The sequence below is a fragment of the Malus domestica genome, chromosome 12, assembly GCF_042453785.1.
Source record: "Malus domestica chromosome 12, GDT2T_hap1".
Classification (NCBI taxonomy): Eukaryota; Viridiplantae; Streptophyta; class Magnoliopsida; order Rosales; family Rosaceae; genus Malus; species Malus domestica.
This window is the reverse complement of record NC_091672.1, coordinates 11228092-11240475: the sequence shown is the minus strand read 5'-3', so window position 1 is coordinate 11240475 and position 12384 is coordinate 11228092. Positions and strand designations below refer to the sequence as shown.

Below are 12384 nucleotides of genomic sequence, written 5' to 3'. Positions count from 1 at the left end.
TCCCATTCTTTTTCTCTGTCTAGGTTGCTTTCTCAATGACAACAGTGCTTCGCCAAGACTTTCGCTGCTTTGCTCAAAAATGTTTTGCGTCTTTTGTTACTGTATATTGAACACTCGTTAAAATGTTTTATGGCCTGTAAATATCTTTTTGTGCTCAAAACTAGACAATATTTTTTGCACCTCCATAGACCAGCATTTCCTAATTTTTTGTATGCAAATGCTGGTTTAGCTTTCAGAGCTCATGGGGCTTTTAAAGCAGAATGGATTACTGTAATATTTTTGGTATCTCCATATGACAGCATCTGCTGAATTTTTGTACCTGGATGTGATCCTTCTGATCCAAAGATGGATGGAACTGCTGCAGTCCAATGAATAACCGTGATGTTTATCTCTATGTTCTCCGAATTGAGCCTTTTCTCTATAAAGCTTTTCCAATGTGTCTGTTATCAGTGCTGTTGCTGCTCTGCATACCCAGTATTTGATCCTGTTTTTAAACCCGCAGCAACACGCGGATACTAATAGCTAGTTTACATCTAAATCGGCATCAAATTGCAAATTTAATTGAAGAACCAAACACGCTGAAAACGCTTAGAATCGGCATGTCCTGAATCTCGAGCTCAACTCGTACGAGAAGCATCACAAGAGCCAACTCGAGCTCGTAAAAAAATTGAACAGCTCAATGCAAATAAAATAAGAACACATAATTTAGAGTTATCACAAAGAGGAGGGCTCACCAAATGAAAATCATAATGTCGCTCGGCAATTGTCGAATACAATAGGGTCCTCGGCTAATATAAAAGATCAAAAATAGTAGACACCACCACAAACTACAACGGGAGGGAACAAGCTTGTGTGGCACCAAGTCTTAGTACAATGACCTAACTCTGTTTTAATCCTAGAAGAATAAAGAATTCTGCTTGCACCTCCCCGCCTAAACGTAGATTAATGGTTTTGTGAATGAAAGCTCAGGGGATGGTGACAGAATGGAGCCTGCAAAGAGACCATACACACATTCAATCGCAGAAAAAGGATATGCACAGAAAACATACAAACACAGGTAGTATTCCGTTAAATGCTTTATAGCCCAAATTAAGGGCCTGATTAATCACTTTTTTTTTTTTCTTTTTTTTTTGTTTTTTTTTTTTGGTGCTGGAGATATGAAGAATGCATATGGGAGAAATGCGGGATGACAAAGGGTGGCTGGAATAAAGAATGAATGAACGAAACAAAATCTTGGATGAAAAAACTACTTGAATTTTTTGTTTTAGTGTGCGTTTCCTGTACATTTCTTCTACATCTCTCCAACATGCTTCTTTCACTTCTCTATATCTATATATCCCATGTATTTCTCCAAGGCCAAAAAATGAAAATTAAAAACTACAAAGGGATGAATCTCCTTTGCTTCTGGCAATTAACAACAATCAAAACAAAAGTGTAAAAAGGGCATTCAAAAGGTATGATGAAGCCCCAGCTGCACTATGACATTAGGAAGCTGCCAACAGTGGAATAGACATCGAGAAGGGAAAATGGCTAAAGAATTGAGGTAATGTCTCAATTTTTCGTTAAGAGTAAACCAAGACGCAGCCATTTTAGCTTAAAGATTAATATTCAATGATACAACACCCATGAAGTGTACACCAGGGACAAAGGCAAGACGGTGTGCCTTTTTGCACCAAACGTGTACAGCCACGGAAAAAGGTGTAAGCCACTTTACACTTCCATCAAACACACAAATACGGTGTGCATTTCTGTCACAGATTTTCCTGTGGTGCACCCTCAAAATTCCTACCGATTCTTGAAACTTCAAAACAGTTCAGTTTTGTGCACTAATTAACAATACATTTGAAAGAGACGTGACACCACTTAAAGGGATATCATGTTCTAGTATCAAGTAAACTGAAAGACGAGAAAACAACAACAACAACAACAACAAAGTCTTTTCCCACTAAGTGGGGTCGGCTATATGAATCCTAGAACGCCATTGAAAAAAATATAAAACCACGGAAAAGAGGAGCTATTTGGAAACATGCAAGTTCAAAGTGCAACAAAACTTCAAAAACTTAACATTAAAGCTATCTGTAATTTATTCCAAACAAACCATTTTCTGTAATAAGTTTGGTTACCTGAATAACAGCTTGCCTAAACTGATCATATGAATGCGCATACATCATTGAAGCACTTGGCCACTGCATGTACGTAGCATCGCCTGTCTGATTGAATCCCACAGCACCAAAAGGGCTCATAGCTGGGGTCGAAGGAGGCCTGTAACCAATTGAAGCTTGATGTCTTGGCCTCTGAGAGAAAACAGCATCGTACTGCAAAAACTGAGGTTCAACCTTTTGCATATTGAAAGGTGCCAAGTTAAATCCTTGATTGGTAGGAAGACTCCTAACGTACCTGTATCAGTAGTGTAATTAAACATTTTCAGTTAATAATTTATTTATTTCCAAAACAAAATTGTATATATTACTTTGCCAAGAATGTAAAATCTATTATGTTTGTATGTCATAAAACAAAGAGTTCCACAATGACAAGATATGAAAACGTGATAGCCCGCGGTGACCAGATCAAAGTTTACAAGCATTTCAAGAAACAGAAAGGTAATAGAAAGGACACGTGATATAGCAGTGAAAAGACTGTAGAGGTTGAGAGAAACCATCTGCATAGTTCTCACATCAACTTTGATATAATAGATAGACGCCTACCTTTCATAACTTCGATCATAATCTGGGTCAGTACGGTCTTTTTCCCTATCTCTAAAAATGGCAACTCGAGATGAAGAACCAAGATCCTTCACGTTTAAATTCTTTTCTGTATCAACCACAGAGTTCCTAAAACCTTCATTCTCATCCCTGCTAAAAGATGCATTTTTCGCATCTGTAAGGGACTGAAAAGGCGTATCATCAGAATCAGAACTGCTAGTGCTGCTAAAGATGCGAGCCCGTGCCCGATCGTACTCCTCCTTCCTCTCTTCCACACTTCTCACAGGACTTCGTTTGATCCCGGCTCCATTAACTCCATTCATATTATTTTTATCAGACCTGGGCCTGATGACAATTTTAATCTGCTCATGTCTATTGTTTTCTGACTGCTTAGCCGGTATTTCGGATAACTGAATTGCTGGGTATTTGCTTTCTGCTGTTTTCCTCACCAAAATCCTATTCCCTTGGCCATCTGAGCCCCAATCCTGAACCATAGTCTGCAAGCCATAGTGTTGAGAAACACGATGTGCAGCAAGTCGAAGGTAGGATGTAGGGAAATGTTGGAACTCAAACAGCTGCTGATCAGGACTTTTCAGAAACCTCTGGATATCAAGTTCCATTCGCAAAACTGAAAAGAAAAGACATCCGGCTAATTAGAAAAGTAAAATACCAAACTATTCAACGAAACCGTCACCAAAAACTAGGATAAAAATGCATAAAGGAGCACGCGTAGTGGGACAATCGACGACTAGGTAATCATAAAGATTAAATGTTGCTTACTCAGGGATTTGATTTAATCATATCAAGGTTTGACAAGATAAGAAACAATTAAGAGATAATTGGCCAAATTCATATGTATTCATAAACATGTTTTGGGAGGATAACAGATCTGTCCGAAATTACACAAATAAACAATTCAGCACGAATAGAAAACATTCACTGGTGAAATCGGAAACAGCAAAAAAAGAACACACAAACGTAAAATCAGAGAAAATTAAACAAAAAAAACTCACTGGTGAGACGGTGGCGAGGATTCTGGAGAGCCTCGACCAAGAAAGGGTCAACGATTGACCCTTCTTTGAGGTTAAGGCCATCGCTGGAAGCTGAAGAAGATGAGGATTCCATGGATAGGATAAGAGCTGGTTTCTCTCTCCCTTGTCTCTCTAGAAAAGAAGAGAAAAGAAGAGAATAGAAGAGAAAAGAAGGTTGTAATGATTAATTGGATTCCTCTTGCTTCGTCTCTCTTGTCCTGTGTTGGGCGGGTCAAAGAGGAAGAAGAGGGACTGCGGGTGTTATTGGTCTGAAGGCATTTACAAAGGAAAACGAGGAGAAAGAGGAGATGAGAAACCCTTTCGGTTTCTACCCTCTTCTAATCCCACCCCAACCCACAAACTAAACAGGGAAGATAATGGGGGGAGATTTTTCATACACGGTTTTTAATGTTAGAGAGACTAAATTTTGTAAACAAAATAGTGTGGTTGTTGATTATTGGATTATTATTTAATTTTGATTAACATGCTTATTTCTTATTAGTAACACATCATTTTGTTTACAAATATAATTTAGAAATTTGATCTACCAAGCATTACTCTTTACATTTATACACACTATTTTTTTGTAGTGTTATCAGCCTACCAAATTTTATTACTCAAAGACTTGTTAATTTTTTGTTATTGATTTTCTCTAATTCATTCAATTCAACGATCATAATTTGAGAAGAGTGTAAGAGAAGTAAAAATGTGTGTCTAAATAATAATACACTTTTTTTTTGTCACAAAATCCTCTCTTTTACCAAAAATAAAAAATAAAAAAATCTTAGGAGTTGTATTGTATATGGAGTTTAATGGCTTTGTTTGACTTTCAAATCTAAGTATATTAAGATTTAGTTTTCTGATATTTACAATGTTGACACGAGAATTAAAGGTAAACTGTAATGTGACAGTGAGTCCATAGAAAGTACAACTTTGAAAAAATCTCCTTATCATTTCTCGTTAGTCTTTAAAAAGACAATAAAAGTCACCTTATATTGAATAAAGTCTTTTTATGACTTTTAAAAAGTCCTTGAAAATCTTGTGTGTTCAAAATTTTATTTATTTCAAAGAATTTAAAAATTAAAGTTATTTAGCCAAAGGTGGATAAAATGTTTACTAATTAGTCATATATCGAAAGGAAGGAATATATCTCCCGGGATAATTGTCTTTTTCTTTTCATAAAAGTTCTGACAGCAAGCTAATGATTGTGGCAGTCAGGTAACTTTCAGAAAATTGTACTTACGTGTGCTGAAATAATACCTAAATAAATGAGATTATATGAACATCTAGATAGTCAGACTACTTTATTGAAGTTTTTCTTTCGGGGGCTAAGGTAATATTGAAAATTTTAAAGTACAGTAATTGCGTGCTATTGGAGTATTATTATGCTATTTGTAACATGACAAGTAGAGAGTACTTATGTCACAACTCGGCCCATGCCCCTACCACATTCCGGGCTTGACTCCACCGTAGCACGATACTGTCTGCTTTGGGTCCCGACCACGCTCATGGTTTTGTTTCTGGGAACTCACACGAGAACTTCCCAGTGGGTCACCCATCATGCGATTGCTCTCGCGTGAACTCGCTTAACTTCGGAATGCCGATAGAACCCGAAGCCAGTGAGCTCCTAAAAGGCCTCATGCTAGGTAGAGATGAGAATATACATATAAGGCATAGAGGATCCATTCACATGGGCAATGTGGGATGTTACAATCCACCCCCCTTGGGGGCCCGACGTCCTCGTTGGCACACTTTCGGCCAGGGATTGGCTCTAATACCAAATTATCACATCCCGACCCGGGCCCCCACCACATCCTAGGCTCGACTCCATCGTAGCACGATATTGTCCGCTTTGGGCCTCGACCACGCCCTCACGGTTTTGTTTCTGGGAACTCATATGAGAACTTCCCAGTGGATCACCCATCATGGGATTGCTCTTGCGTGAACTCGCTTAACTTCAGAGTTCCGATGAAACTCGAAGCCAGTGAACTCCCAAAAGGTCTCGTGCTAGGTAGAGATGGGAATATACATATAAGGCATAAATGATCCACTCCCCTGGACGATGTGGGATGTTACAACTTAGAAAAATGTATATGCTTTTTAGGATTCATTTGTTTTTTAGAGCATCTCCACCACTTGGTGGAAGGTAAGGGCAAATACAACAATGTTGCCCTCCAAACCAAAAAATCCTCTCCAGCTGTCCAATAAACCAAAGGCAAACCACTTGCCGGCCCAAATTGTATAAGCCATCCCAAAATTATCGGTTTTTATATTATTAATGGTGTAAGATTATGAAAATACCCCTAGTGGAGAAATGGTTGACATGCATTGCTATCATGTCATGACACGTATGAATTATTCTTTTAGCATATTCACGTAGTACTCGTCACTACGAATGCGTGGGTGGGAGCGGAATTGGATTTGGAGTTAAAACGAAGTTTTTAAGAATTTTGAAAGGTCGAGGGTATTTTAGTAGTTTTATGGGTTTCTAACGGTTAGATGATCTGGACCGTAGGATTTCTGATGGTAAACAAATTTAAAATGTTATCGTTGCAACACGTGAGACAATCTGGTACGTGCATTTTAGATTAATTTGAAAATCAATGGCCACGATTAATCCAAATGTTAAAAAAAATAGAATTTTTTTAATTAAAAATGATATTTTTTATTACTTATATATTGTTGTTTTATAAATACCCAACCATCTTCTTCATTTCTTCATCACAACTCAATATTCAATCCTACTACAATCTACTATATTTGTTTTCTACATTCCAAATTCGCTTCTTTTTTTTTTCCCCCGAAAAAATGGGTGAGAAGGCAATATGGTTGACCGCAGAAGACCTTGCTTTGCTTGAGGGTTGGGTGTGTCTTACGCATGATCCGATCATTGGAAATGAGATGAGACCGAAACATATGTGGAAGAACATTCGTGCATAATTTTTCGAGGTAATTCAAGCCACATCCTGGACCAAGCAATATCTGTCGAGTAAGCACAAACATCTACATAAAGATTTGAAAGTTTGGTAAGAAGCCATTGCAAAAGCGGAAGAAATTTATGCTAGTGGTACTAATCCAGCCCATGTGATACTGTTATATTATTATTATTAAATTAAAATGTAATTAATATTTTTATTTTTTTTACTTTTGTTACACAAATGTGGTTCAATCTTGATAACAAGAAATCATTCACAAGGCACGGATGTTGGAACATTGTGAAGCATATGTTGAAGTACAAACGCTGCCTATTGGTCCACAAGTTGAGTTGAACGAGACTCCATTGCACGAGTCAACTACTAAAGTGTCACCATTAGAGGCAACATTGGAGACCCAAGAAACCCAAGTGACCCGAGGCCTATTGGTAAGAAGATTGCTAAGAAAAGAGCTATAAGAGGGAGTTCTCCGAATAATGATTATTCAAAAATAGTTGATGAATTAGTTCACCAACATGCATTGAATATGGAACGAGACAGGTTAACATATGAGTAAGACAAGACTAGAGATGAAGTAAATGCGACAGAAAAAGAAGCAAGAAAGGCAAGAGTAGAAGGATCAGGAGATCATGTCCTGATGCCTCGACGATGAGTCTTCTAATTCAAAACGTTTTTGGAGAAGTGAAAAAAATCGCATAATGAGAAGAAGGCTTTTCGCAGAAGGTGAGAAAGTTTCATACACTCCAAGGGAAGACAGACCAAATGAGCTCAAATCTTAGTGAGAAATGTTGTATTAACTTTTTTGGAGAAAAACATTTTATGGGTATTAAGAATACAAGTCATATAGTATATTATTACATCTTTATATATAAAGCCAATGGCCCAATGAATAGTGTTTTTTTGGTGTCACAAGCTTACCAAAAATAATTGGACAAAAATGCCCATCAAACAAAAAACTTCAAAAGCAACCCAAAATAATGCATCAAATGTGGTAGGGGTATTTTTGTCATTTTATTAGTGTTTTTTTTAATAATTAATTTTATTTTTACAGTTTTTTTTTTTTGTTTTTAATAATTAGTACCTCACAATAGGCTAGCAATAATGTGATTTGATCAGTTGTTCATTAAATAATATTTTCTCTATTTTTAAACAAGTTCAAAATAGCTTAAGAGGCGTTTAATGCCGGTTATAAAAAAGGTATTTCATACGTGGATAATAATATGATTAAATTAATTGTCAAATGTTTTTTTTTAACAAACGATATTATCTACACTAAGGGGGAGGAGGTGGACTTAGCCTCATAATGGGCTAGCAATAATGTGATTCAATCAGTTGTTTATTAAATAATATTTTCTCTATTCTTAATATAAATTCAATAGAGACCGATTTTATTATGTTAATTCAGCTGCTTTAATTGGTTTATGAGGGGTTTCTTCTAGCATGATCTAAGATTATTCATTTAGTTCAAATATTTGACTTTTCTTTTGTCAATTTACGCATATAAATACATTTAAAACGTGTAAGTTGTGCGTAGCACGCCGTGATTAAAAAAATTCCTTCTGCACTCGCGTGAGCGCATGCATGAAGGCTAGTATGCTATAAGAAGAATAGATGATAATGTTGATATGTCCTATGATAGGAGCATATTTATGTGACTGAATTAGCTTGTTCTCAGGAATTCATGTTGTTATTTCTTAGTTAATTATGTATTTTAAGCTATTTTCGTGTGTTTGTAGGTCCATAGGCCTTATAAAGCAATAAGATGCATTTTGGTGCATTTTGGAGCAGTTTTGGGCTTGGAATGAATAACACATGCATGGAGCAAGGTGGATGGACGAAATTGAAGACTAAAGAGGCTAGGAATGTGTTAAAGAGAAAGAAGAATTAATGTAAAAAGGACAAAGAGCCCAGCCACAAAGGGGTGTCACTCCACCATTCACCTTTCCATCATTGTCGTGCACCACCATTGCACTCCCCTTGGATTCCTATGCCGTGCATCATCATCCATGTTCCCTCCACTGACTCATTTGTTGCATCATTCCACTTCCTTTCCTTTGTCTACCATGTGCACAATATCCTTTCACCTCCTTGCACTCATTGATTCACCACTTACTCACCTTTCCACCCATGCTATGCATAATCACCCTTGTCCCCTCCATCATTTCAGATTTCATGCATCATTACATTGAATCATTGCACTCAATTGCTACACCATTCCTTATTCCCTCCATCATTTCAGATTTCATGCATCATTACATTGCATCATTGCACTCAATTGCTACACCACTCCATGTTCTCCTCCATTGCCATGCACTTCCTCTATAAAAGGAAATGTGTGTAACATAAATTTAGTTCATACTTAGTTAGATCATTCACTCCCATTTCAACACAACCTTCATCCAAACACATCCATTAATCTTCACATCTATTCCTCCATACAAACAAACCTTCAAACACTCACCAACACCTTGTGCCGTAGCAAAGGAAGGGAAGGAAAGTGCTTGGACGTGCTTGCTGTCCAACTTGGATCGTTGGAGCGTTTAGGTGTTTTCTTTCTTTTGTTTCTAATGTTTAAATTCATTTCCTTTCGTTTTATTGTAAATATGAGTGGCTAAACCCCTCTTGGCTAGGGGTGATTTCAAAGCCATGATTATGTGTGCAATATAATTTGATAAATTCTAGTTATGAACTCTTAAATCGTGAATGCAATTGGCTTAACTATTTGATTGATAACTTATTTGTATTTGTTAATTAAGGGTCGACACTTAATTGGCATGCATAAATCCGTTGCTAGAATATAAGGAAGTTTCACATAATCGTTACAAACTTATATTCACATGTAGAGAAGGTCGCTTATAAACGATCGCGTTAAGTTCAATTCCTAGCATGAGTGACATGATGTCATAGTTGCAAGTGCTTTGTCAATGCTTATGATGTCATGTAGGGAACTTTTGAAGAATGTTTTGGGTTGTCGAATGATGTCATCCAATCCAATAAAACAAGGAAAATTTGAGAGTTAACTAGTGATGTCACGATTAATTTGGGGCATTGTCATTCATAATTCAATAAAGTAGTAACTGGAAATCGAGTTATTTGCATACATGTCATGTGTGGAGAAAAAACCTCCAGCTATCCCATCCATCATCTTATTTCTCAAATTTGTTTTACAATCTGTCTAGTTTTTCATACTTGTTTGTTTGTTTCAACTTCGTCCAAAACTCAATCCCCCTTTACTTTAGTGTGTCTAATTAGTTAGAATCTATTTTAATTTGTGTTTTTAAATGTTTTGATTCAAGTAAAAGTAATTTTCATCCAAAGTCATTCCTAGTGTCTAGTTTAAGTTTATTTAGTTGTTTTAAGCTGTTTTGAGTATTTTAAAGTTTGCTTTGAGTCTTGTGAGTCTTGTTAAGTATTTTTAAGTTTAGTTTTATGTTTTTGAGTCAGTTTAGAGGTTATTAGCAAGCCCTCCTAATCCCCGGTCCAGAACGATCCCTACTTATACTTGTACTACAATTGTCAAAAGAGGGTTAAATTTGTGTGTTAAGATAATTTTCGCATCAAGTTTTTTGCGCCGTTGCCGGGGATTAGCAACTTTGCTAATCCCTTGTTATTTCTTTTTGTTTATTTTCGTGTCTTTTGTTTTTAGTTACTGACTTTGTTTCTGTTTGTGTTTTTTTGTTTGTTTTACTTTTGATATTTGATTTAGTTTTGTTTCCTTGATTTCAAGTACTAGAGAAGTAAGACATGGATTTTGCTACCATTCAAGCTTAATTGGAGGAACTTACTTCTCAATTGTCACAATATGCCGAAAGGACCACAATGCAAAGTGTCCCTACATGTGGTGTGTCATATGGGCAAGGATATCCAACTCAGTAATATTCTCAATTCGCTGCGAATGAAGATGCTTGGGGTTATCAAGGCCATAGCCAATCATGGGACAACATGTTTTCCAACGCTTACAATTCGGATTGGAGAGATTATTCATATTACATAGAACCTCAACAATTCCAACAAGATGGATATTGGCAGCAAGAAGAGGAATTCCATTCAAGACCTATGTAGCCATCACAACCTCATATACAATATGCTCAATCAAACTCAGGTTTGTCAATAGATTATGATCGAATTTTTGATGAAATAAATTCTTTGGTGCAGGGCTCACAAAATCAAACCAATGAGGCTCAACAAGATGGATATTGGCAGCAATCTGATGAGTTTTATTTAACACCTATGCAGCCACCACAGCTTCCCCTACAACAATTCCAATCAAATTCAAGTATGCCCACGGATAGTGATCAAAATTTTCAATTACTAACCTCTTTGGTGCAGGGGCAGCAAAATAAAAATGAAACAATGCTCAATCAAGCTAAGGAGATGAGCGAATTGAAAAATCAACTTGGAGAGATTATGGAGTTCACGACACAAATTCAAGAGCAAAGTGAACTCTCCAACTCAACTATTGAAAATTTGAAGGAAGATTTTGAAATCCATGATGCTATCACTTTAGGAAGTGCTATGGAGGTTGGAGGTGAACCCAAGACATCCAAACCAAGCCAAAACATGGATGAACAGCTGATGCTCAAAGAAGGGGAGAATAACAAGGCCACAGTAAGGGAGGAACCACCCTTGCCGCAACCCCATATGCCCTATATGCCGTCCACTACAACCAAGGTAAGCCTAAATTCAATTCGTCTTGACCCCATTTCACCAAATGTCCTTATTCCTTGCAGGATCAAGCAATCCAAGGAAGAAGAGGGTGAGAAAGGCATCTTCGAAACCTTTCCAAAGAATCAAGAGCAAGAAGTGGATGGGAAATGTCTAGAATTCATCAAAGAAGATACACTTGAGACGAAAAATCCCAAAGAAGTTGGATTTTATGACACGGGACAAATCATAACTCTCAAAACACCAAATCTGGCCAAATCCCATATCCCTGTAACCTTCAAAGATGTGGTGTTCATAATTGAGTTTGTGTCGGAGCAAGCAAGTAAGCCATCTTCTCCAACTTTGATTTTATTTTATACTAACTTGCTGATTTTGATGATTCAGGCACCTACATTAGAATTTAAACCATTGCCGAATCACGTCAAGTATCACCTTCCATTCAAGGATCAATTCCATGCTATGGGCCCTATCCAAACTTAGAAGGAAGTTTCGTCTGGCTGGAAGATGTTAAAGCAAGCGCTTCTTGGGAAGCAACCCATGTATTCAAATGAGGAAGATTTTTGAATCGCTCCACAATCAGTTTTGCATTTCTAAAAACCTTCCCTTTTCTACATTTTTATATTTTGATTGTCATTTTTATTTTTGTTGTTTAATTATTTTTGGGTGTGTGTTTATTTTTGAAACATTGACAGATATGCGAAGTATTTTTACATTAATTTTCATGAAAAGAAAAAAGGAACATTAAGCAGAAAATACAAGAGGAAGCCTTCACAAAGGCTGCTTAGGAGAAGTCTCAGTAGTCGGTGGAGCCTCAGCAGTCGGCGGAGCCCCAGAAGAAGAAGGCATCAGAGGTTGATCATTTGGAGCTTCATTACGCGGTACAGCCCTAGAAGACGAAGGCAAATGATGTTGGAACAAACCCACAAACCTTTGATGATCAAGTAAAATCTGACCATCAAATTCCTGCATCTGGTCAATCTTCCTCTTCATGTTTGTAGCATAGTTATGTGTGAACTTGTGCAATTGTTTATTCTCATGCTTGAGCCCTCTAAT

General features: G+C 37.0%; 1 protein-coding gene across 1 annotated transcript; it reads right to left on the bottom strand.

The window, feature by feature from the left end:
* Positions 1-704: 704 nt before the first annotated feature.
* On the bottom strand, positions 705-4100 carry LOC103413452 (uncharacterized). The gene is made up of 4 exons (XM_029090660.2): positions 3716-4100; positions 2706-3330; positions 2124-2397; positions 705-990 (listed from the first exon to the last, which is right to left on the bottom strand). Exons 1-4 carry the CDS (start codon positions 3825-3827, stop codon positions 943-945), a joined length of 1059 nt encoding a protein of 352 aa, XP_028946493.1. The 5' UTR covers positions 3828-4100; the 3' UTR covers positions 705-942.
* Positions 4101-12384: the final 8284 nt, after the last annotated feature.

What these genes read in the sequence shown, in the direction of transcription:
- LOC103413452 (XM_029090660.2), bottom strand. Translation starts at nt 3,827, where the DNA reads ATGGAATCCTCATCTTCTTCAGCTTCCAGCGATGGCCTTAACCTCAAA. An exon ending in TATGATCGAAGTTATGAAAG is followed by an intron (nt 2,398 to 2,705) that starts GTAGGCGTCTAT and finishes CTACTGATACAG; the next exon opens with GTACGTTAGGAGTCTTCCTA. An exon ending in TTAGGCAAGCTGTTATTCAG is followed by an intron (nt 991 to 2,123) that starts GTAACCAAACTT and finishes GTCTCTTTGCAG; the next exon opens with GCTCCATTCTGTCACCATCC.